This window comes from Mastigoproctus giganteus, chromosome 9 (genome assembly GCF_048544385.1).
Source record: "Mastigoproctus giganteus isolate SK-2022 chromosome 9, ASM4854438v1, whole genome shotgun sequence".
Taxonomy (NCBI): Eukaryota; Metazoa; Arthropoda; class Arachnida; order Uropygi; family Thelyphonidae; genus Mastigoproctus; species Mastigoproctus giganteus.
The window spans coordinates 24071464-24097889 of NC_143583.1; the positions used below are offsets into that span (position 1 = coordinate 24071464).

General features: G+C 38.4%; 1 protein-coding gene across 1 annotated transcript in view; it reads right to left on the minus strand.

The window, feature by feature from the left end:
* LOC150080099 (glucosaminyl-phosphatidylinositol-acyltransferase PIGW-like) overlaps window positions 1-26426 on the minus strand; it is a 63255-nt gene that overhangs the window by 23930 nt on the left and 12899 nt on the right. The window contains exons 3-4 of the mRNA XM_090381674.1: window positions 24395-24616; window positions 14206-14448 (exon numbers count right to left, since the gene is read on the minus strand). Coding sequence (XP_090237800.1) covers window positions 14206-14448; window positions 24395-24616 — 465 coding nt within the window. The remainder of the gene's footprint in view (window positions 1-14205; window positions 14449-24394; window positions 24617-26426) is intronic.

Genomic DNA, 26426 nt, shown 5'->3' on the forward strand with positions numbered 1-26426 from the left:
ACCTCGGTTAACATTATCTCTGATAACGAAGCTTCGATATAACGAAGTCAGCAATTTCAAGCCCCATTTAACATAAAAAAAATATTCCAGTTTAATCACCTGAAATCTAAACAAACTGAAGAAATTACGGAAACCTTTGGGGCTTCTCATGGTTGGTTCGAGAAATTTAAAAAAACGGGCCAGGATTCATAGTGTAAAATTAACAGGAGAAGCTGCAAATAAGTTTCCAGAAAAACTAAAGGAAATAATTGAATGTGAAAATTTTCCACCAAATTTGGTGTTCAGTGTTGACAAAAGCGGTTTGTTCTGGAAACGGCTACCAACAAAAAGCTTCATTTCTATTGAAGAAAAATCAGCTGCTGGGTTCAAAGCAGCCAAAGACCGCTTAATGTTACTCTTTGGATCAAATGCCTCTGGCGATTATAAATTAAAATTGTTATTAGTTTACCATTCAGAAAATCCGAGGGCGTTAAAAGGTAACATAAAAATGAATTTACCTGTAATATGGAAAGCAAATAGAAAAGCGTGGGTTACCAAGGAGTTATTTACTGATTGGTTTGTTAACCACTTTTGTCCTGAAGTAAAACGGTATTGTCAAAAAAACAACTTTGAAGAAAAAGCTCTTTTGTTGTTAGACAATGCTCCGGGACATCCTAGTGATCTTAACACGTTGGACACATGCATTCCTGTCAAAGTTGTGTTTCTTCCAGCAAACACAACTTCCCTGATTCAACCATTGGATCAGGGAGTAATAGCATCATTTAAAGCTTATTATCTGCGTCGAACATTAAGCAATTTAACTGAACTAGAGGATAAAGAGGAAATGACAGTTAAAACTTTTTGGAAAAACTACACCATTAAAAACGCAATTGAAAACATTGATAGTTCTTGGAAAGAAGTCACTAAGAAATGCTTAAATGGAGTTTGGCGCAAAATATGGCCAGAAGTTGTACTAGAAGAAGAAAATAACATCCAAGAAATTAGAAATAAAGTTATCCAGATGGCTCAATCAATAGGTTTCGAAAATGTCGATGAAGAGGATGTTAGAAATTTATTGACTGCAGAAGATGATGGTTTTTCAGTGGAAGATTTAGAAAACCCCGTTAGCAACGAAGACAAAGATAATGAAGATGAAGTTAAAGAAGTTCCTGCCGAAAAAGTGTTAACAACCAAAGATTTAAAAAGGTGCTTAAATGACATTGAAAACGTTTTAAATTTTTTTAGTGAAAATGATCCTGATTTAGGAAGAAGTTTTATTGTTAAGCGATCAGTGTTAAATGCAATAACTCCGTATAGGCAATTGTTAAATGAAAGAGAAAAAAAGCATACGCAATCAACTTTAGACTCATATTTTAAAATGTGATTTCACTTTGTATGTAAGTTGACTGTTTATTTAATAAAACTTTTCTTTGTTCGAAAAAAAAGCTTTTCATTTTCTTTACGTAGGAACGTATTCCTATTCTGGCCATAGTATTTTTACCTCTGAAAACGAAGTTTCGCTTAACGAAGTAATTTCGTGGAAAGCATCCTATTCGTTATTCGAGGTATGCCTGTATCTTCTCCTGTAATTTGAATTTATGGTCCCTAGTTCTGAAATTTTTTATAACACTGAAAATTCTGCCTTCATTCATTTTACTAACCCCTCTCAGAGCCTCATAAACTCAACCAGGTTTATAAGGCTTGCCTGGTTGCCCACACATGATAGGACATATAAATGATATTCTCTTTAACTCCCTTAAAATCTGACAATCTGTTGGTAACAGTGTCTGGGAGAGAGTAAGACCGCTTGTCAAATGGGTAGTGGAGCACAGCAGAGGACTACAAAACAGGAGGATCCTCTTATCCATCAACAGGTTTACACTGCACCCACAGCAATGCCGACCATCCAACAAACTGTGACATCAGCTGGCTGGCACCCGATTACTCATCAAACTATTGCATGCCAAGTGGTAGAAGGGGGGCCACTATGCATATATTAGCCACTGCACCAATTACCCCTGACCACTGCCCACTTTCAACAATCTGGAATGGTGCTAGGCCACAAGGGCAACCTGGGATACAGAATAGCATCAAGTGGTCTTCAGTGATGAATCCTACTTCTGCAGCCTGATGATTGCTGCATGCACATGTGGTGATGATGTGGCAAATGCAATGATGCTATAGCCACTGTTGAATGCTATACTGCATGCCCTGCTGAATACTATACTGCATGCCCTGCTGAATACTATACTGCATGCCCTGCTGATATTATTGTGGGGAGTGAGCAGTTTTGATAGTCGTCATTGGTGTTTGTTCAATGGCAATCTGACTGCTCTGAGCTATGGTGTCAGGATTCTGGAACCTGTCACTCTCCCCTTTCTTATTGCAGTGTCTGATGCCATTTTTCAGCACAACAATGTCCAAACACATACTTCAAGTGTTTCTTCTAAGCATCTTCATAGTATGAATGTACTGTTATGGTCAACCAGGTCCCCAGATTTCTTCCCAATCGAGCATGTGTGCGCCATGACTGAATGCCATTCCCAGCTAGAACAGACCATGGATGTTCTGTAGGATCAAGTGCAAGAGGCTTGGTGGGAAATACCACAGGAGGCTATTCGACACCTGTACAACTCAATGCCAAGATGCTTAGTTTAATGTATCTGCAACCATGGTGGATTTACATATCTACCATTGTTGCAGTGGATATGTAACATTTTGTGTCATTAAAAGAGTTCACACACACACATTAGCATCTGCAACTTTTATCATGTGTTCCTTAACTCTTAACTGACTACTTATTTTGACTGCTGTACATAATAAATGTGAACTAAACATCTTGGCATTGAGTTGTACAGGTGTCGAATAGCCTGTTATTTTGATATCATATTATTCAAAATGTGACATATTTCAAAATTACTACTGTTTCTTGTTTATATGCAAAAATGCATATAAAATATAAGATTTTATATGCATTTTTGTATGGATTATTCAAAATATCTTTACAACGAAATTCAAAATCTGCATTTGGTCCTCCATAACTTCTGAATATTTTGTCTAATTCAAAAATTATCAACACCTTACAGGCAAGCATCGTTACAGTGAAAATCTGATAATGCATTGCACACAGTAGCATTATGCAGTATATGGCATATTTAAATTTTTTAATCTATTCACCTCCCCAAAAACTGTGTTGAATCATGGAGAATTCACATAACTGTAATTAATATTATGGGCTTTTGTCTACATTTTGTCTACACCACAGAGAGTTAAAAAAAAAAAAAAAAGAAGAAGAAAGAATAGGAAAAGAACATGATCCTTAAGAAATAATACCAAATGCCTGATTTTCCAATGAAAGTGATGTTCATCTTCAAGTCTGCATGCACACACTTAATTTGAAAGAGAATGATAATAAATGTGCATTAGAGAAAAAAATACTTTCATACTTAGAATTAACAAGGATTTTAAAAAAATCAACGATTCTTCTTAAGGAATTTGCAAGAAGTATATGAAATCAGTTTCCTCGAATGTAATAACAAATATCGCCAAGTTTTGTTTTGCTGCCATAGTAGTTATGCAGCTTAATGTACGCAAACTGAACATAAAAACATGCACTGTGTTGTTTATTATGTTTATTGTTTATTGTACATACCTGAGAGAGAGAGAGAATATCAATACTTTTGGATATTATTTGATGTTTAATACTTGTAATCCATACAAAAAAGATGACATTTCTCCCCTCTAACACTGCTGCTCATTCAGTAAACTTTATATCTTGTCTGGGCAATTCTGCCCAGACACGATAGGAGGGAGTATATGATGAGAGCCTTGTCGATCAATTCGGCCCTGGAAAGATTGTGCAAGGCTCAAGGGGTAGAATTTTTTTCAGCCTGGGCTGTACTTGTTAACAGGAGAGATTGCTTCTACAGGGATGGGATACACTTAAATAGAAAGGGTGCAAGAATATTTGCTGATGCTATCGAGGCAGTGTTAGGTGGGTCGGAAAACTGCTAGCTTGGGGGGAGACAAAGACCAATAGATTGACAGTAGCCACTGGCAGAGGTGAAAGAGATTCTTGCACTGCTTCTATTAGAATCAGCAGAAGCCTGAAAAACAAGATGCATGGTATATCAGAGACTGCTGGGAGCCATTGCGGTACAAGTAAACACATGGGTTGTGTTAGGGTAGCCAAGAATAGAAACAGGTGCAGGTATACTTGCATGTACACCAATGCTAGGAGTTTAGTAAATAAATTTGATGAATTTGAGGTATTGCTCAAAACATCGAAGGCAGATATTGTTGGGATATCAGAGACGTGGTGTCACACAGATATAAGGGATGCAGAACTGCAATTTGGGGAGTACAATGTCTACAGAAAGGATAGACAGGATAGGAAGGGGGGAGGGGTTATGCTATTAGTTAAGAAACACATAAAAACCAATGAAGTGAAGCCAGTCGACATCGCTGGACAGTGCAGTGTTGAGTCAGTTTGGTGTGACATAAACATTGGGAGATCAAAATTGAGAGTAGGAGTGTGCTATAGGCCTAATGACTCTGATGAGTATAATAAGGAACTGTACAGGGAAATAGAGTGGGCCAGTAAATCAGAGAGTCTTATAATGGGAGATTTTAATTTCCCAGATATTGACTGGAATTTGGGGACTGGTTACTCACACACTAGCAGGGCTTTTGTGGATTTATTGGATGATTGTTTTCTACATCAGCATGTTCGGGAGGCAACTAGAGGGAGTAATACTCTTGATTTGATTATCAGCAGTGATTCTTCATGCATTAAGAATCTGCAGATAAATGAACCACTAGGTGGCAGTGATCACAGTGTGCTGAAATGGGATTTACTCAAAGAGGTAACTACCATTAGGGGTAAAGGGAAGGGTTATTGCTTCCGTAAAGGCGACTACGATGGACTGAGACAGTATTTAAATTCTATACAGTGGGACCAACTGATGATGTTACCAACAGCAAATTCAAATTGGGAAGCTTTCAAAGAACTTATCTTGGAAGCTACTAGGCTTTACATACCAACTAAGAAATATTGTTCAAGGTTTAGGCCAAAATGGATGTCAGATGAACTAATGAGGCATATGGCAGAGAAGAAAAATGCATGGGATACTTACAAATTAACACATGACACAGAAGCCTATGATAGATACAAGTTGATATGCAACCAAGTTACAAAGGAGGTTAGGCAGGCGAAGGCAGATTACGAGAAATCCTTGGCAAGGGATGCAAAGAAAAACAGCAAAGAGTTCTTTACTTATGTAAACTCTAGAAGGAAGGGGATGAATCAGATTGGTCCACTTGATATTGATGGGTCAAGTGTTGATGATCCTGCTCAGGTAGCTAACAAACTAAATAAATATTTTGCATCGACATTCACACATGAGGAGTTATTCAGCGAGGGGAATGCCAGAGGTGTATTCAACTCTAGCAGTAAGCTACAGAATCTTGAAATAACTGGGAGTAAAGTGGAGGTGAAACTGTTGAAGATAAACACAAGAAAGGCACCCGGGGTGGATGGGATCTATCCAGTTATATTAAAGGAGGCAGCAAAGGAAGTAAGCAAACCCTTAGCCATAATTATGAGAGCTTCCTTGGACTCAAAAGGGGAGGTACCCATAGACTGGAAATGTGCAAATGTGACCCCAATTCACAAAGGAGGATCAAAGGCTGACACAAGTAATTATAGACCTGTGAGCTTAACTTCTGTTCCAGGAAAATTAATGGAGGTACTGGTTAAAGAAGCACTGCAGGATCATTTAGACAAGACTTCAGTTATAGCTCAGACACAGCATGGTTTTGTTAAGGGGAAGTCTTGCCTGACCAACTTGATTGGATACTATGATGCAGTCACAAAAGAACTGGATGCAGGGAATAACTTTGATATTATATACTTGGATCTTAGAAAGGCTTTTGATACTGTTGCACATGTAAGACTGCTACACAAATTGGAGCAGTGTGACATTGGAGGCAAATTGCTGCTATGGATAAAGGGGTGGTTGAGGGGGAGAAGACAGAGAGTGGTAATCAATGGACACTGCTCATCGTGGACTGATGTTATTAGTGGAGTCCCTCAGGGCTCAGTGTTGGGTCCATTATTGTTTTCTGTATTTATAAATGATATTGATGATGGTATATCGGGCTTAATGTCCAAGTTCGCAGACGATACAAAGGTTGGCAGGGTTGTCAAGGACACTACTGACACTATGCTGCTGCAACAGGATCTGGAAAGGTTGAGCAGATGGGCTGAGAGGTGGCAAATGAAGTTTAACATTGACAAATGTAAAGTACTACACATGGGAAACAGCAACCCCAGAGCAACGTATCAACTCTATGGTACTACACTGACAAGGTATAAGGTATGTTTGTGTCAGACGGCACCTGGGATTTCTCCCATCTCCGCGTGTGTTTCGCTGTATCGAGGACAGTACACTGTCAAGCCAGAGACTTGAAAGTGTGTGTTTGTCGTGTCTGTGCAGTGTGATATGTTGTGCCCATTGTTTATCCGGCTTATTGGCCGCCAGGCCCCTAGTGGGGCCCGACGTTGCCCATACCCTGCCACGTGGAGGCTAGCCGGGTGTATCCAGTATCACAACAATTTGCTCTGGCAGGTCCTGCCACCTAGTTTTCTGGGATTTCAGTGGCTAGGGCCTATTTAAAAAAAAATAATAAAAATAAAAAAATAAAAAAATAAATAAAAAATAAATAAAATAAAATAAAATAAAAGTTTATGCATTTGACATTAATGCTTAATGGGATTGCTGTTAGGAAATCGCTGGTTAGGGTTGAACACTAAAGAGATGTGTTAAAGGCCAAATAGGTCGGGCAAAATTTTGATGTTATTAAATTTAGACATGTAACGCTAGATAAAAGCTGATAGTGTTAGATATCTTAGAGATTTGCATAAAACCGGTAGAATTTAGACGTTGGTTATAATTTGGCGGCATTGTTAAAGGGTGTACTCGGTCGATTTAGTGAGAGAGAGGGGGGGGAGATTGAAGACTGGGGAGGAAACAGATAGAAGAATAGGGACGGATAGAGTAGGCATCCCCAAAGAGGTCAGTGGAGACGAGCCCCACCAGGCGAAATATGGGGGGTAGGCAGGGAGGAGAGGAGACAGAGGTCCACCTCCTCCATTCCCTGCCTGGGGATGGGGTTTTAAAGGGAACCAGGTTAGAGTACCCAGTTCGGATCGCCAATGGCGTGTTGGCAGCAAAGCCGCAGAATGTCTTCGTCGGTGTCTTGTCCAAGGAGTGTCGAATCCGGTATGAAGGTCCAGCTGCCCATCCCGCTCTGGGGGTGGGATATGTTAGCTGGCAGTGGGGAACCTACCAGGTGAAGGGGGGAGACGCACACATTTACTTCATTCGGAATGTGCATTCTCACTCTACTTGCATTCTTTTTTTTTTTTTTCTTTTTTTTTTTTTATTTATTTTTTTTTTATACTTTTTTCTTATTTTATAATTTTTTTTTTATTTATTTATTTATTTTTTTTTTATACTTTTTTCTTATTTTATAATTTTTTTTTTTTTCACTCGACTCATTCATCTTTTTCTCACACACCAGGAGGGGATGCAATGATGGGTAGCATAAATTTAAATACTAATTAAAACCAGGGTTAGTGTGTACCTAACTTAGCATTTGTGTTCTTTTCTCTCACGCTTGCACTTTTATTCATTCTTCTAGTTCTCATCTCATTTATTCGACTCTTTCTTTCTGCACTGCACTCTCTGGGCACCACAACTTACTGTTATTCTTCAGTTGTGGTGCAGGCCTAGCTGCAAGGTTTTTTTTTTTTTTTTTTTTTGCAGGCAAGGGGAGAATGCAGTGATAGTGTTTATGTGGTTTGTAAATGTTTGTTGGTACAGTATATATAAAGTAATGTAAGTTATTTTTAACTTTGTATTCTTTCAGCCAATTACATTTGCTCTTCTGCTCACTCCCATTCACTTTCTCTGCATGCATTCCCATCCCCCTCCCCTACATTGGTTTGGGGCCCCAGGTTCCTACACATGTTATGGTAGTCATGGGGAGTTTTGTTATGTCAGGTTTCTGTCAGGGTGCAGAATACTGCTATCCTAACAGTTTTTAAGTCATCATCTGGGCGTGGTGGGAAACTTGGGCAATTTTACTATTGATTATTGTTTAATTGCTGGGGGGCTGAAATTGCTCTGCGCATTTCGAAAACTTTCTGTGTGAAAGATGTAAAAGCTTTATAATTTTGCTCTTCTATGATGAAGAGATGTTCTTCTCCCCTGGGAAGGGGACCAATCTGTGCTATTAGCTCTGTTCTGGGGATGTCATATATTATACATTCATAGAGAATGTGTGCCCAGTCTTCACTTTCGCCACAGGTGCAGTTTGGGTCATCGGTCAGGCCTAAGGAGGTTAGTTTCGCCTTTAGGGAGCCGTGCCCTGTCAATATAAATGTTGTAAAAAGTCCAGGGGCATACCACTTAGGTGGCTTTGGGCTAACCATTGACACCAGTGGCAGAAACCGTTTGGTGACCAGACCTCTGGTTTCCTGCTCCCACTTTGTTTGCCATAGCTCGTGGAGCTTTGTGGCTATTCTTTTTCTTTCATCATTGAAGGTATTGGTTGTATCAAGGGCTATCCCCAGAAATTCTGTGGATATGCCCTTTTTAAATCTATAATATAAGCCTCTTTTGGCTACTTCCAGGTAAAGTGGGAGAGTTCCGGTCAGCAACTGTAGTGCAGGTGTGCTTACTGTGCGACATGCTCTGGTAATAGTGAGTAGTATTGTCCTTTGTATCGATTCTAATTTATTCCTATTTCTTACTATGGCCGAGCGGATGAACCACGCACCGGCTCCATAGGTGATAACAGGCAGGAACATTGCACGGTATATGATTGCCAAGGTCTTTCTTTTGAGTCCCCAGTCTGCTCGACTGATCCTGGCAATCATACCTGCATAATTTCGCACTTTCTTCGCCAAGTAGATCAAATGGGGGTAAAAAGTTAATTTTGAATCAAAGACCACTCCAAGATATTTTAGTTCTGTTACCATTTTTATAGTGATTGTGTTAATTTTGATTTGTGGACGTCTTCTCATGTCCAAATTACCTTTTAGAAGTATTTGTTTGGTTTTTTCAGGCGATATTTTGAGCATGTGCATTTGTGCCCACTCCTGCAGCTGCAAGAGAGCGGCATTTGATCTTTGCTCTACAACCACTCGTGAGTTGCCTTTTACAAGGAAAATCATGTCATCTGCAAAGGCCAGGCTTTCCACGGGGCCCAGATCCAAGGCCAGAAATTCATCCAGAACAATGTTCCAAAAGAAAGGGCCAAGGATTGATCCCTGCGGGCAGCCTTTATTCACAGGGCGTGCCAATTCCTGGAACCTTGTGCGTACTGAGACACTTCTGTCTGTAAGGTAGCTGTTTATTACCTTATAGAGGTTTTGTGGGGCATTTGCCTGGCGAAGTCTCCTAAGGACACTAGGCCACCACAGTGAGTCAAATGCCCCAGCAAAGTCAATGGAGATTGCCAGCATATATTTCTCCTCTGTGTTTTTAACTGTTGTCAGTAGGTGGTGCATGGCATCCTCCGTAGAATTGCCCTGCTTAAAACCATACTGATTGTTGGAATGCAAGCCTGCTTCTGTGTAATATTGAGCTAATCTGCTGTATATTAATCTTTCATATATTTTCCCTAGTACAGGGAGTAGGGCTATTGGTCTATATGATTTGGGATCAGTAGGGAGTTTTTCAGGGTTAACCTTAACACAGCTTGTTTCCATATTTTTGGGAATATACCTTCTGTCATACAGTTATTATATAGTGCTATTAATTTATCTGGTGCTATTTCTGCTAATTTTTTGATAATCTCAACCTCTAAGAGGTCAAAACCTGGGCATTTATTGTTTTTGGTTTTAGATAGTGCTATTTCTAAGTCTTGTATAGTGAACAGAGGTTCAATATTGGCATTGTCATATTCAGTGTTTTCTTTTATAATGTCGAGCTGGGTGGGGGAATGATTTCCAGTTTCAGTCTGAATGATACTGTCTAGGATGTTATTTACAGAATCCACCCAACACAGGGTTGGGGTTCCATCTGGTTTGACAGTAGTTTCTAAGACATCTCCTCTTGGCAGCTTGTTGGTCACTATTCTGTAGACAACTCCCCAAGGGTTATTGTTTCCAGTAGTTCCCACCAAGTGCTTCCAGCATTCCTTTTTCTTATCTCTTATGAGGGCTGTATACTGATTCCTGTGAGTTTTATAAGAATCTCTCAATGCATCCACCTCATTTTGTGACCAAGATGTTCTGGCTCTTTGAAAATGTCTCCGTGCCTGGTGTACCCTACTTCTGAGTATAGTCAGTTCGGGGCACCACCAGGGAACTGTCTGCTTCCTCGGTTTTTTCCATGGGATAGACAGGGTTGCTGTTTTTGTTAAAATGTTTGTCATAGTCAGTGCTTGCTCGTCCGGGCTACAGTTGCCTGATCTAGACCACTCATTTTCCTGTTTTTGCAGCTCAGCTGCTGTATGTTCTGCAAAAATCTGCCAGTTTGCCTTTTTAAGGTTATACCTTTTGATATCCAACAGAGAGTGTTGGGTTGTTTGTAATTGCCTGTTTAGTTTGAAGGAAATGGCTCTGTGGTCTGATGTGGTCCAGGCTGGCTGGACACACCAGTCTGTGATTTTATAAGCTATTGAATTGGTGGCAAGAGTGATATCAATGTCACTCTACCACATGGTACTGCTAAAAGTTGGGAGGTTATTTGGTTGGTTTAGCACTTGAAAGGGTGAGGTGGCTATATAGTCTGAAAGTATCTGGCCGTTGTGTGTGCCTGCTCTGTCTTCTGTACGGCTATGCCATAAGGCTGACCGGCAGTTGACATCAGCACACACTATGATATTTGCAGTAGGTAGCAAGTTTGTGACTACTTGTAGGTATTCAATAGTTGGATTTATATCTTCACCTGGTCTGGAATATAGTGAAATAATGTAAAACTGTCCTACAGCACTGGTAATATGGGCACACACTCCCACTGGGGAGCAGAGGTGACCCACCTTTGTGACTGTAAGGTCAGTATTTTTAACTACTATTGCTGTGGAAGGGACACCTGAGGTGTATTCTATTATTTTATAGTCTCTTGGGTATCCCTGAACTCTACCCATATGTGCGTAGGGCTCCTGGAGTACCAAGATATCTATATTATTTTCTTCCAATTTGAAGTTTGATCTGATCTACAACGGCTCTTGCTCTTTGAGCATTCAATTGGACAAGATTTAGAGCCCTAGTCACATTTATGTTTTCAATCTGGCCCATAGTTGGTCCTAGATTGTATAAGTTTTGCCATTTTTTTATAACTGGGGCATTTATCATCCCTGATACTATGTGTATAGTCAGTCAGCCGTGCTGCCTTGCAGGTAGCACGTTTTGGCTGCTGAGACTTATTTTTGCAATTTTTGTAATCGTGGCCAGTGACTGCACAGTGACCACAGACAGGTTCTTTCTGAGTGCAGTCTCTGGCAATGTGACCATATTTATGGCAGTTAAAGCAACTTTGGATAGGGAAATGTTCTCTAAATCTATGACTGGTCCAGCCAGCATAGATTCTCTGTTGTCCCTGCAATACCTTCCAAATTTTTGGTGTAATTTCTGCAATTATGTTGAGTTGTCCATTCCTTTTGTTTTTTGTTGCTCTTTTCAGCAGGAATTCAGCAGCAAATTCATCTATTGTCATTTCATTATTAAAGTTTTTGAAGTAGATATCCATCATGAATTCTTTTTCTATTACTGACACAGGTACATCAAAGATTATAATATTAGGGTTTTTCCCTTTTGGTTTTTCAGGGAGCAAGCCCAGTTTTTCAATTTCAGGATGGTTTTCTATTTTTCTTAGATCTTCTTTGCTTGCTACCTCGATCAGGACTCCATTATTCCTGATTTTCCGCATGTTGTTTATCTTTATTTCTCTCAGATGAGGTCTCAGCTTTGTTACCACTGTGTCCTTAACTGCCTCACTGGTTTTATGGGTAGAGTCACTTTTTGCTTTCAGAATAACAATGTTGCTTTCCTTGTTTATATTAGGTTGCTTAGTAGCTATTTGTTTTGCTTTAGTTATGTCCTGTTTGCTATTAGCCTTTGCACATTGGGGGTACTACACTGACAGTGGTACAGAATGAAAGGGACTTGGGGGTGGTTGTGCAGGCAGATATGAAGTTCTCTGAGCAGTGCAGACGGGCTGCAAGAGTAGCTCATGGAGTATTGTCAATGATATACAGGAATTTATCCAGCAGGGATAAGGAGGTGATTATTCCATTGTATAAGGCAATGGTCAGGCCACACCTAGAGTACTGTATACAGGTCTGGAGGCCTCATTTCAAGAAGGATGTAGAGATGCTGGAACGAGTACAGAGAAGGGCAACAAGATTAGTGAATGGAACAAAGGGGTGCTCTTACGAAGAAAGGCTTAAGTTTTGCAAATTACAGTGTCTGGAGACTAGGCACCAGCAAGGTGATCTGATAGAGGTGTATAAAGCCTTGAATGGTTTAAGCATGCTCAATGCTGATGGGATTCTTCCTCTAGCTCAGAAAAATCACCTGAGAGGGCATAAATTCAAATTGAGGAAAGACAGATGTAGGATAGAAGTGCGGAAATTTGCCTTTAGCCAGCGGGTGGTTGGTTGGTGGAACAGACTTCCATCCCTTGTGGTGGAGGTTGATAGCCTAAATAAGTTTCAGCTGGACAGATATTTTGAACGCAGAGGGGTGAAGTGGAAGTGGGTTTTTTTTTTTTTTTTTTTTTGGCTGATGCTGCATAAGCTTGCTTTCTTGCATCAAATGCCTCTACTAATGCTAATGCTAATGCTAACTATATAAGCTGGTCGCAGAGTGCTTGCATGAACTGGTGACCAGTTTGACATTACTTTAGAGTGACCAAGAAAGGATACCCATTGGGCAGATAGAGCTTTAAAAATAGATGTTTGATTATAGTTGTGAAATTTTAACTTGGGTGTGTGTGGAATTACATCTATTTTTTGTGTGTGTATTTTAAATTGCTATTTATGGAAGAGATTAACCTTGAAGCTGCTCCTGATTAACCTTCTTTCAGTTTCAATGCTACTTTGCTGAGCCAAGTTAAAAAACAAAGGATACATTAAAAAACCTCCACATTTAAACTAAACAGTTCTTCTAACAGCCTGAAAAAAGATATATTTTAGCATATATGGTAGTTGCATGTGATACTTTCCTTTCACACAGCTTCCATAATTAATCTTTTCCATAAATGGTGGTTTATTTATGTGCACAAAAAAAAAAAAAAAGTTTAATTCCACAACCAAGCTAAAACTTTGCAACTGTAATCAAACATATTTTTTCAGCTGTACTCAGACACTGGGCATTTTTCCTTCACTTCTCTGACATTCTAAAGAATTATCAAGCTGATCACCAACTTGTGTAACAAGAGCACATTGTGGTTAGTTATGAAAGCAACCATAAAAAGAAAGAAATGTCACCCTTTTTTGCTTTGATTACAAGTATTAAAAAAGCAAATGATATCCTAAAATATTATATACCCTCTTTATCTTTAGAAGGTATGTACAATTGTATATAACAAACAATGCAGTGCTTGTTTTTATATACAGCTTGTATACACCAAGCTTCATGACTATTATGGCAATGAAAACAAACCTTAGCAATCTTGTTATCAAGTGCAAGAAATTTACTAAATTTCTCCACAGCACAACTGTTATCTTTCTTATAGTGACACACAATAGACAGTTGTCACTTATAGTGACTACTGTCTATTCATGAATGTCTAACACAACAAAACTAAAAGATTATTAATATTTTAACTCAGAATTCCAAAAATTCTGACTGTGTTAATAAGAGTATTTGAGTAAAAATTTCTTGATTAATTAATAACAGCATGTTCTGAAATTGTATGGATACTTCAAAAACCTGTTTAAATTGAAATGGGTGCAACTTGCACTTCGAATTAACAAGGTTTTACTATATAAAACTACAATAGTACTTATCAAGAATACTTATAGCAACTGATTTGAAGAAAAAAAAGTTAATGAGAAATATTAATAAGTGGCTGTCCTATAAGTATATAAATCTGGAGTTAGAAAGATTCTCACTTGTATTCTAAAAAGTAATATATGCTTACTGAATGGTTAACTAAACTGAATAGCATATTTATAGCCTATTCTGATAATTAATAATTATCACAATACCTATTATTAAAAGCAACTCCTCTTCCATAAGGAGAAAGAACACCATTCATTACAACAAAAAGTCCAACGCCTGTATCCATGAGTGACCATCCATATGTTTCGCATTTGGCCAATCTTCGAGGAAATATTGTGAAATCTACAGCCAGTATACAAATAGCAGTTGCAACTAACATGTGACACCGCACTTCCATTAGAAAGGAAACATTATTTTTATCAAATGAAACAGGAAGCTCTAAAATGTTGCTAAAAGAAAAATGTTAGATAAACATTTTAAATATACAATATAGCATTATTCTAAATACAGGGTGATTCACTACCAGTGTGACAAACTTGCAGGAGGTGTAGGGGGCACAAGGACGAATCGGAATCACATAGCATTGCAGGGTCCGAAATGCCTTCGTCATGCGGTAGAGGATGTTGAACGGGAGGTCGCGTGAACAGTGATCCCGCTGGAAGTCAGCATTTGCGAACCGGTTCCCGAGGCTGTAGGATGGACGAGTATTCAAACGTTGAACTGGCCGGCATGCACCTTGCGTATGGAGCTGCGGACTGTAACGGGCGTGCCGCTCTGCGCTTGTATCAGGAACGTTTCCCGCACAGGCGTGCTCCGCATCATATGATTTTCGCACGTGTGCACAGAAGGTTACGTGAGACTGGTTGTTTCACGAGAGGTACCATGAATCAAGAGCGAACGACGAGGACGCCAGACAATGAGGAGAATGTCCTACGTCTTGCAGAAGGCAATCCGAGTACGAGGATTCGAGCAATAGGCCAACGATTGGGTATTTCCCAATCCACTGTATGGAGGATACTGTCAACAAACCAAATGAGTTCATACCATCTGCAACTCGTCCAATCATTGGAGCCTGCAGATTATCCACTCCGGAGGACTTTTGCTACTTGGTTTCTTCAACAGAAACAGTTCGCAAATGCTGACTTCCAGCGGGATCGCTATTCACGGTGAATGATGAAGCATTTCGGACCCTGCAATGATGAAGGCATTTCGGACCCTGCAATGCTATGTGATTCCGATTCGTCTTTGTACCCCCTACACCTCCTGCAAGTTTGTCGCACTGGTAGTGAATAACCCTGTATAATGCATGTTGCTATACAAATACATGTGACTGTAGCAAAAACAGACTATAAATTCAAATTTTAAAATTTTATACAAATTTTATACAAAATTTGTATAAAAAATTTGCATTTCAAATTTAATTAATAAAAATGCAAATTTAATAAAATTTGTATTTCAAATTTTATACAAAAATCATAAAATTTAATGCACATGCACCAAATTATTTACATTAGACAAAAAAGTTACACTACAGAGTTGGTTAACTGTAGTGTTTTTTTGTTTTTTTTGTTAGTTATTGGTGCAACAGCTTCTGTGGCCATAATGCACCTTCCAAGGTTTTTGCAGTACTCTGATCCAAGCCCGAGGCGGGATTCGAACCCGCGACCTTTGGGTTGCCAGGCAGGCACTTTACCCACCTGGCTAGCCCGGTCAGCTTTAACTGTAGTGTAACTCTGTAGTTACACTACAGAGTTAGACAAAAAAGTTGCACTACAGAGTTGGTTAATTCAATAATTACTCCAGCTGTCAATATGTATGGCAGGAACAGACATTGCACAGTCCCCAAATTCTGTAACCCACGAAGATCTGCTTTACACACACACACACACACACACACACACACACACACACACACACACACACACACACACACACTTAAAAGAATATAAATAAAATTGTTATTCTACAATAAAATTTTAACTTCTATGACTAACATCCTCTAGCAAACTTTTTGGATATCACTTTGGGCAAATTTGGTTCCAATCCCAAATTTGCTCAAATTTTGGTATAGAAACATATCCTCCTTGGCTGTTATGGCTAGAAGAGCAGCTATGTGAAAGACTAGCCATTTTGCTATTTTTTTCATGTAGCTTGGAAAATACCCGGGTTTGAAGCCCATATAATTCCTCTCATTTCTACGGTAGGAATTTTATCGGCTTTTTCATACTGTAGCTAAGGCAGTTGGTCTCAGGTGAAGGGTGCATGATTCTCTCTCAAAAACGTGAGTTTTCATCCAGAAAACAGACAAACAGATTGATAGAATGCATGCAAATATAATGCTTGAATTGTATGTTGCATAGGTTGGTTTGAGAAGACATCTATGAAACCTGTGGTCTCATAGATGTTTTCTCTTCCACTTTTCTGATGATTGTGACCTTGCTCGGTGATTGTCAGTTTTGTCTTTTGGCATTTTTTCGACAATGTTTGGACAGTTTGGTCTTTTGGTGATTTTATGATGGTTTAACAGAAAGATCACAATCACCAAAGAATCAGGGAGAAAACACCCATGAAACATATGGTTGTAGCTCTATTAATAATAAACTACAGAATTGCCAGTGTATATACACAATATTTCATAGTAGTGAACAAAAACAGTAGTGTAAAAGGCATCGATTTAATTGTATCTTATATCGTGACTACCTCACAATGAGTTACCATGATATTGCACTACTTCGAATAAGTAACACTTCACCAATGGAGAAGACTATTGTTACTTATTCTCAGAGGATACCACCACCCAGATGGCACCGTTTCAAGACTTATTGGTCTGTCCTCAGTGGGCGGGTAGGTATCCTGGCGTTGCAATCATGCCAACCCAGTTGTGAAGTATAATTCCACAATATGAGAGATGCCAAATGGTGTACATAGTAATAGTACTAGAAAGATAAACGCACAAGGCAAAATAAACTACGAATTTGAGATTCACTACTATGAACAAAATATTGTGTATATACACTGGCAGTTCTGTAGTGAATCTCAAATTCGTAGTTTATTACGCCTTGTGCATTTATTTTTCTAGTATTAATAATAAACAGGTTCCAAACTTTATGCAGGTGAAGTGTTTTCATTTCAAGTATTTTAATTAAGAATACATGCAATTCACAGACATTATATATCAATGCCTCGTGGACTTAGATGCCTCAGCAGTAAACAATAACAATGCATCATCTCATATAATCTTTCCCAATTAGTGATCTCTAAACACTGACCCTAATTGAAGTAACCAAGGGCAACTCATCCATATAGGTGATCTAGGTGTTGCCCCCCCCCCCCCAAGAGTGTCAAAAAATTCAGCCTACATCTTTCCTTGGAGGCTAGGGAAAGGAGAATGCTGGTTGTTAATTGTTCACAGTGCATGGTTCACCTAGTGCCAGTTGCTGGCAGCCAGTTTGGAGCCACTTCTGGTACCTACAAATGTCAGTAGCCATTTTCTAAAATGAAATTATGTAAAATTGAAAACTAAACAGAGGCTGAAAAATCATAATCTCCAAATAACTTACAAATAGCCAAAACAGGAATATCAATGTTTGACAAAACTTGTGAAAAAAACTGTCTAAAAATCATAGTAATATATTTTATTTATTGTTTGTTGTGTTATATAATAATTTCATATCATGAATTATTATGCAAAAATGTTTTGCCATTTAGTTAAAAATCTGAAAGCAGGTAGAAAAAACTACAACAAAGGTAATCAAAAATGAACAGTTAAGTTAAATAGAAGAGAATATTTTAGAAGCATGGAATAAATATTTTGATGATTTACAAAATGAAGGATGAAGAAGCTGAAGATATCTCTGAACAAAATGAAGAGATTAAATTGAAAGATATTTTGGATACTTTCCCTTTTACTGAGTCATAAAACATATGAAGTATTGGAAAGGCAGCAGGTGTAGATGAAAAGCATCACAGTGCTGGTTATATCACATTATGATGAGGCTGTTTTCCAGAGAACATGTGCCACAAAGGTATTACTTGTACCAATAAATAAAAAAAGAAAATAAACTGAATGTTTACATGGGAATTTGTGTACGAGATAAAATCTATGTAAACATCATAGAGAAGGGAGTTTGATGTATTGTTGAATGTAATCTGGAAAAGAATAGTAAGGTTTTAAGGCTAACAAGGGCTGCTAGGTTAAAATATTCACACTAAGACAAATTATAGAAAAGTCATGCATTTAGGATTTATTGATCTTGAAAAAATCAAATAATAAAGTACAGGGGGGTGCCTCCGTAGCCAGGTGGGCAGGAGCAGCAGTGTGTAGCACACGCTTATTGATTAGACTGGGGTTCGAGCCCATGACCACCAAATACGGAGGATGCGGAAAGGTCAAGGAATGACCACCGCATATCCCCAGAGCAATATGGCCTTAGTTGCTAATGCTCCTAAAAAAATAACAACTAATAACGGGGGGGGGGGTTATGATCATAGTTAAAAAGCACAAATTCTAAGGCAATGCCTACAGTTGACATGGGTGCAAGGAATTATCATAGAAGCTACTAGGCTTTTCGTACCAACTAAAAAATACTCTTCAAAGTATAGGCCTAAATGGTTAGATGATGAACTGATGACACTTGTGGCAGAGAAGAAAAGTGCATGAAATGTATATAAATCATCAGGTTACACAGAAGCCTATGGTAGATATATATAAACTAGTCTGTAATCAATTCATAAAGGAGGTCAGGTAAGCAAAGGCAGATTATGAGAAATCTTTGGCAAAGGATGCAAAGAAAAACAGCAAAGACTTCTTTATGTAAACGCTAGAAAGAAGGGATGAATCAAATTGGTCCACTAGATATCGATGGTTTTGCTGTTGATGATCCTGCTCAGGTTGTTGACAAACTGAATGAGTATTTTGTGTGTACAGTCACAGATGAGGAATTCTTTAGGGAAGGAGATGCTGGAAGTTGTCAAACTCTAACAGCGAGCTAAATAATTTTGTAATAACTGAGAGGAAAGTGGAAGATAAATTGTTGAAGCTAAACATAAGAAAGGCACCTGGGATAATAGTAATAGCATTTGCATATAGTGCAAGGAAGACACAGTCTTTTGCTGCACTGAAAAAAAAAAAAAAAAAAAAAAAACCACCAAGTAGGTAATAAAATGCAAATTATATGCTTTTCTCCTCACACAGGTAACTATCAATTGACTTTTGGATTTATTTAAACAGTGAGCCTCAACCAACTGCAAGGGCAACTTGTTCCAGCAATCAATGACTCACTGGCTAAAGGAAATCTTCTTACAATCTAAATCTAAACCTCAATTCCTGTAATTTGAATTTATGCCCCCCAATTCTGGAATTCTTTATAACACGTTGTACATAGAGTTTGGGGATGGGGCACACACACTCGTGGTTTCCCACAAATTCTTTATAACAGTGAGAATTCCACCTCTATTTATTTTATTAATCCTTCTCAGAGCTGTAGAAATCTCAATTAGGTCAGCTCTGAGGTGCTTGGTTGCCAAGCTCTGTAGCCCACATTCTTGGTGTCTTTCCTTGTACTGTCGTCCTTTTGCTGATCTAACCATTCAAGTTGCCCATCTTTGGACCCTTTCTAGAAGCTCAATGTCTTTTTTCAGAGGAGATTTCCATACTTGAGCACAGTATTCCAAATGTGGTCTTACAATTGCTTTGTACAGTGAGATTATCTCTACAGGATAACATTTGATAAATCATTGATAGGACATCATGGGCTTTCCTGGCTGCCTGTTTACACTATTCAAAAAACTTCATATCTGCCGTATCATAACTCCCAGATCCCTTTCCTCCTCTACTGTTTCAATTCATCCCCACCAAGTGTATAATTTATTTGAGGGTTGCTATTCTCCAAGTGCATTTAGCAGCATTAAAACATAGCTGCGACTTCTCTGACCACCTCTGAAGTCTGTTTGAGTCATCCTGAAGGAGTGCTACTTGGCACTAACTATTAATGATTCTACCAATCTTTACATCATCTTTAAATTTTGCATCATGCCTTCTATCCCTTTGTCAATGTATGTCATTTATGAAAATGAGAAACAACAGTGGTCCAAGAACCAATTCATGAGGAATTCCACTCCTGACATTACACCAATCTGAAGAATATCCATTAATCACAACCCTCTGCCTTGTGCCCTGCAACCAAACAGCAATACATCTTAGAATCTCACCAGTAATCCTAACCTGTTCAAGCTTATACAGTAACCTCTAATGAGGAATGAGTCAAATGCTTTGCTAAAATCCAAATAAGCTATGTTGAAAATTTTCCCCTAAATCCAGCTCATGAGTAACTGCCAAAATATCCTACTATGTTGGTTAAACATGATTTTCCATTAATAAAGTCATGTGTGTCCTTCAGAATGCCATACCTATCTAACTAAATGTTCCTGGATTCAACTCTTAATCACTGCCTCTAAGATTTTTTCTACCACTAAAGTCAGACTAACCAGTCAGTAGTTACCAACTTCACTCTTAGACTGCCTATATGTATTGGCAGTATATGAAGGGTCTTCCATTACTAAAGACTTGCAACATATCCATTCAATTCATCTGCAATATCAGCTGGGTTATCTAAGACTTTCTCACACCCAGTGCAAAAGGGTCTGATCTAATTAGTTTTCTTAATTGTATTCACATACATGAAAAATCCTTATCCCCATTCTTTGCTCTCTTAGCCAATGCTTTCTCATACGCAGCCTTGACCTACCTAACCTTATTTGTGGTTCTATTACAGATCAACTTGTACTTGATGAAATGTACTGTGGGCTTCAGTACATTTCATCACTCTGCAAAAATAACTATGCACGGTGGATGGGATCTATCCAATTATATTAAGGGAGGCAGCAAAGGAAATAAGCAAACCCTTATCCATAATTATGAGAGTATCCTTGGATTCAGGGGAGGTCCTCACGGACTGGAGATTTGCAAATGTATCCACAATTCACAACAGGGGATCAAAGGGTGACACAAGTAGTTACAGACCTGTTAGTTTTACCAGTGACTCCATTATTTTCCCTCTATTTCAGGGAAAATAATGGAGTCACTGGTAAAAGAAGTAATGCAGGATCATCTACTCAAGGCTACAATTATACTTCAGACACAGCATGGGTTTGAGAAAAGTAATCTTGTTTGACCAATTTAATTGAATACTATTGTTATTGTTATTTGGTTTTTAGGAGCATTAGCAACTAAGGCCATATTGCTCCGGGGATATGCGGTGGTTATTCCCTGACCTTTCCACATCCTCCGTATTTGGTGGGCATGGGCTCGAACCCCGGTCTAATCAAGAAGCGTGTGCTATGCACTGCTGCTCCTGCCCACCTGGCTGCGGAGGCGCCATTGAATACCATGATGTGGTCACACTTTTAGGAAGAATGTGGATTTCAGGAAAACTTTTGATACTGTTGCATATAAAAGACTGCTGTATAAATTGGAGCAGTGTGGCATTAAGGAGAAGTTGCTACTTTGGATAAAGGATGGTTGAGTGGGAGAAAACAGAGAGTGGACAATGGACATTGCTCTTTGTGGAATAATATTTTCAGTAGAGTCCTCAGGGTTTGGTGTTGGGCCCATTGTTGTTTTTTATATTTATCAATGATATTGATGTAGACATATCAGGCTTAATGTCCCAGTTTACAGATGATACAATGGTTGACAGGGTGGTTAATGACAGTATATTACTGGAACAGGATCTAGAAAAGTTAGGCGGATAGGCTGAGAAATGGCAATCGAGATTTAACATTGATAAATGCAAAGCACTGCATATGGGTAGTAGTAAACCCAGAGTAATGTATCAACTGTGTGATACTATGCTCAGGGTAGTGGAAAATGAAAAAAAACCTGGGGGATAATTGTGCAGTCAGATATGAAATTCTCTGAGAAATGAAGACAGGCTACAAGGACAACTCATGGAGTTTTGTCAATGATATACAGGAATTTTTCTAGCAGGGATAAGTAAGTTTGGTTTGGTTTTTATGGTGCATGGGTGACTAAGGCCATGATGAGCAAATAAGTAAGTAATTATACCATTGCATGGTGAGATGGGAGGAGTCTTTTTTTTTTTTTTTTTTTTTTGCTAATGTTCTATAAGCTTGCTTTCTTGCATCATTTGCTAATGCTAATGCACAGATTAACAGTTTTAATTATGGTAGAAAGGAGAGGTAAAATTGACTCTTTCACTACTTCTATTGGGATATGCAGCAACCTGAAAAGCAAAGTATCAGGTATTACAGGTCCTGATTTAGTCCTCATGGAAAAAGCGAATAAATGGGCTGTATTAGGGTGTACTGCATACAAATCAATGGTACATAACACAATACATATACAAAATCCATACACTTTTAAATCTCTGGCCTTTACAGTGAACTCTTACACCCACAATGAAAGCACCACAGAGATGGATGAAACCCATAGGGCGCCTCCATAGCCAGGTGGGCAGGAGCGGCAGTGTGTAGCGCCCGCTTCTTGATTAGACCCAGGTTCGAGCCCGTGACCACCAAATACGGAAGATGCGGAAAGGTCAGGGAATGACCACCGGAACAATATGGCCTTAGTTGCTAATGCTCCTAAATAACAACAAGAGGAAACCCATGGTGCCGTTAGACACAAATACACTATATTGCATACAGGTCTGTAGGCTTCATTTTAGGAAGAATGTGGAGCTGTCTGGAATGAGTACAGAGAAGGGCAATGACTCTGATGAGCAGAACAAAGGGTGCTCTTACCAAGAAAGGCTTCAGTTCTGCAAATTGCAGCACCTAGGCACCTGCGAGGTGATCTCACTGAGGTGTTTAAGGCTTTGATGGATTGAGCAAACTCAATGTTGATGGGATTTGTCGGATTGAGCAAACTCAATGTTGATGGGATTTGTCCTCTTGCTCAGACCACATGAGGAGACACAAATTCAAATTGTAGAAGAACGGTTGCAGAATAGATGGTTTAGATAGCCAACTGGTGGTTTATTGTTGGAACGACCTTCCACCGTGTTGCAAGTTGATGGTTTAAATAAATTCAAGGAAGGACTAGACAAACTATTGGAGGGAATGAATAGGTGAAATGGGAGGAGTCATTTTTTTTTCTTTTTTCCTAATACTCTATAAGCTTTCTTTCTTGCATCATTTGCTAACGCACAGACTAACAGTTTTAATTATGGTAGAAAGCAGAGGTAAAATTGATTGTTGCACTACTTCTATTGGGATATGCAGCAACCTGAAAAGCAAAGTATCAGGTATTACATGGTCTGATTTAGTCCTCATGGAAAAAAGCAAATAAATGGGCTGTGTTAGGGTATACTCAGAGTGAAATCAGGTCCACATACCTGATTTCACTTGTATACTAATGCTAGGAACACAATAAATAAATTTGATGAATTTGAAGTATTGGTTAAATCATCATATGTAGACATTGTAAGGATATCTAGAAACATAGTGGCAAGTTGAAATCTGCCATAAGTCCCTAACATTGAACTGCCCATTCAAGTTGCATATAGAGACCCTTATCAATGAATAGTAATAGGCACAACACTATCAGGTCTATGACACACTATTACTATCATTTCTGTTATCACTATCTTATACTACACAGATTAAATTATCTTAATGGATCATTTAGTCTGTGTGGATCACAGACTATGATCATAATGGATCACAGAGAATGTGATCTTAATGGATTCAAGCAACTTTTGATTAAAGGGCATATAGATATACTTCTCTAGAAGGGGTAGGAATGAACAGCTACCTACAATAATGTTCATATATTCTATTTTTTTTTTTTTTTTTTTTTTGATTTGGTAGTTGTTGGCGCATCGGCTTCTGTGGCCATATTGCACCTCCCAAGGTTTTTGCAGTACTTTGATCCAAGCCCGAGGCGGGAATCGAACCCGCGACCTTTGGGTTGCCGGGCAGGTACTTTACCCACTCGGCTAGCCCGGTCGGCCATATATTCTATGGTAAATTTCACTTTACTAGAATATATGCATTTCAGTTAATACTGACAATCCATCAAGTGTAAAACCTTGCATTTTGCCAAATTAAAACATTGCTGCCACTTTTCTGACCATTTTTGAAGTGTATTCAAAACTACATATGAAGACATGCAATAATAATAGTGTGTGGAAAATTATTATCAACCTTATTTATTGCCCCTGTGCATAAATTTTATATAGAAAAGAAACTCAAAATATTGTATCTTAATGAATTAATTATATATTTGTGCTACACACAGACATGTAATATGGCACAAATTATTTCAAACTGAACTTAATTAATGAAATTCTGTGAACTAAAAACATGAAATATATTCATGTAGTGTTTCAAGTATTGTTAAAAAAGCAATTTAAGTAAACTTTGTACACTTACCTATAAACATATTTCTTATTTCTAGAAGCCACTTTTTCTTTAAGTTTTAACTTGCTGATAAGATTTTGATTTCTAAAAATTTTAGAATTGTACTCTGACCAGATTAAGAAGATACTAATTGAAATAAGAGCCAAAAGCAAAAGTAATACATAATCACTGCCCAGAGTTACTGCCAACAATAATGGTAGAACTAGAACAATCATTTCCAAACACAACTGATACCTGAAAGGATTGAAAAAAAAAAACATGTGATACATATAATAATAATAATTATAAAGTTTTTATATAATAATTATAATAATTTTTATATAATAATTTTATATAATAATAAAAATAATTATAAGATAAAACTTTGTAACTTTTTTTTTTGAGAGGGGGTCATTCCACTATCCAAACTACAGCAATATCACAAACATACTGCTGTAGAAAAGAGTCACCCAATAAACTCAAACAATTTCTGCTACTATAGTAATAGTATTATAGTGCAAGGAAGCCACAGGCTTTTGCTGCATTGGCAAAATAACAAAAAAAAAGTAGATAAGAAAATACAAATTATGTGCTTTCCTCCTCACATAGGTAACTATCCAGTTGACCTTTGAGTTTATTCAAACCATCGGCCTCAACTACCTGCAAAGGCAACTTGTTCCAGCAATCAACAACTCACTGGCTAAAAACACTTCCTACAATCTAATATAAACCTCTCCTCCTGTAATTTGAATTTATGTCCCCTAGTTCTGGAATTCTTTATAACAGTGAAAAATTCTACCTTCATTCATTTTACTAATCCCTCTCAGAGTCTTCTAAACTCAACCTGGTTTATAAGGCTTGCCTGGTTGCCAAGCTCTGTAGTCATCACACTTTTGCTGATCTCACCGCATGAGTTCCCTTCTTTGGACCCTTTCAAGAAGTTCAAGGTCTTTTATCAGATGAGGTTTTCATACTTGAACACAGTATTACAAATGTGGTCTTACAATTGCCTTATCCAGTGAGATTATGACCTCCCTATCTCTGCAGGATAACATTCGATAAAACATCGATAGGACTCCATGGGCTTTCCTAGTTGCCTATTTACACTGCTCAGAAAACTTCATATCTGTCGTATCATAACTCCCAGATCCCTTTCTCCATCTACTGTTTTAAATTCAAACCCAGTGTATAATTTAATTTATGGCTGCTATTCATCAAGTGTAAAACCTTGCATTTTGCCAAATTAAAACATTGCTGCCACTTTTCTGACCATTTTTGAAGTGTATTCAAGTCATCCTGAAGGAGCACTGCTTGGCACTGATCATTAACAACACAACAAATCTTCACATCATCAGTAAATTTTGATATCATGCCTTTATCCCTTTGTCGATGTTTTTAATGAAAATCAGAAACAACAGTGGTCCAAGAACTGGTCCGTCGGTACTCCACTCCTGACGTTATACCAATCTGAATAATATCTATTAATCACAACCCTCTGCCTTCTACCTTCACATCACCTGGCAATCCATCTTAGAATCTTTTCAGTAATCCCAACATGTTGCAGCTTATATAGTAAGTATAAGTACTCAGGATGTGGTGTAACCATGGTCTTATGCAAAGGGGTAATCACCTCCTTATCCCTGCCAGCAATGTTTCTGTGTATCACTGCCAAAAACCCATGAGCTATCCTGTCAACATGTCTGAACTGCTCAGAGAATTTCATGTCTGACTGCACAATTACCCGCAGGTCTTTTTCATTTTCTACACCAATTTTTTCTGAATCTTGTACTGCATATAGGTAGCAGTAATCCCAGATTAACACACCAACTGTGTGGAACTACACTTGGGGTAGTGGAAAATGTAAAAGACCTAGGGGTAATTCTGCAGTCAGGTATGAAGCAGTTCCTGAACAGTGCAGACAAGCTGCCAGAACAGCTCATACAGTTTTGTCAATAACATACAAGAATTTTTCTAGAAGGGATAAGGAGGTTATTATCCCATTGTTTAAGGCAATGGTCAGGCCAGATCTTAAGTGCTGCATACAGGTCTGGAGGACTCATTTTAG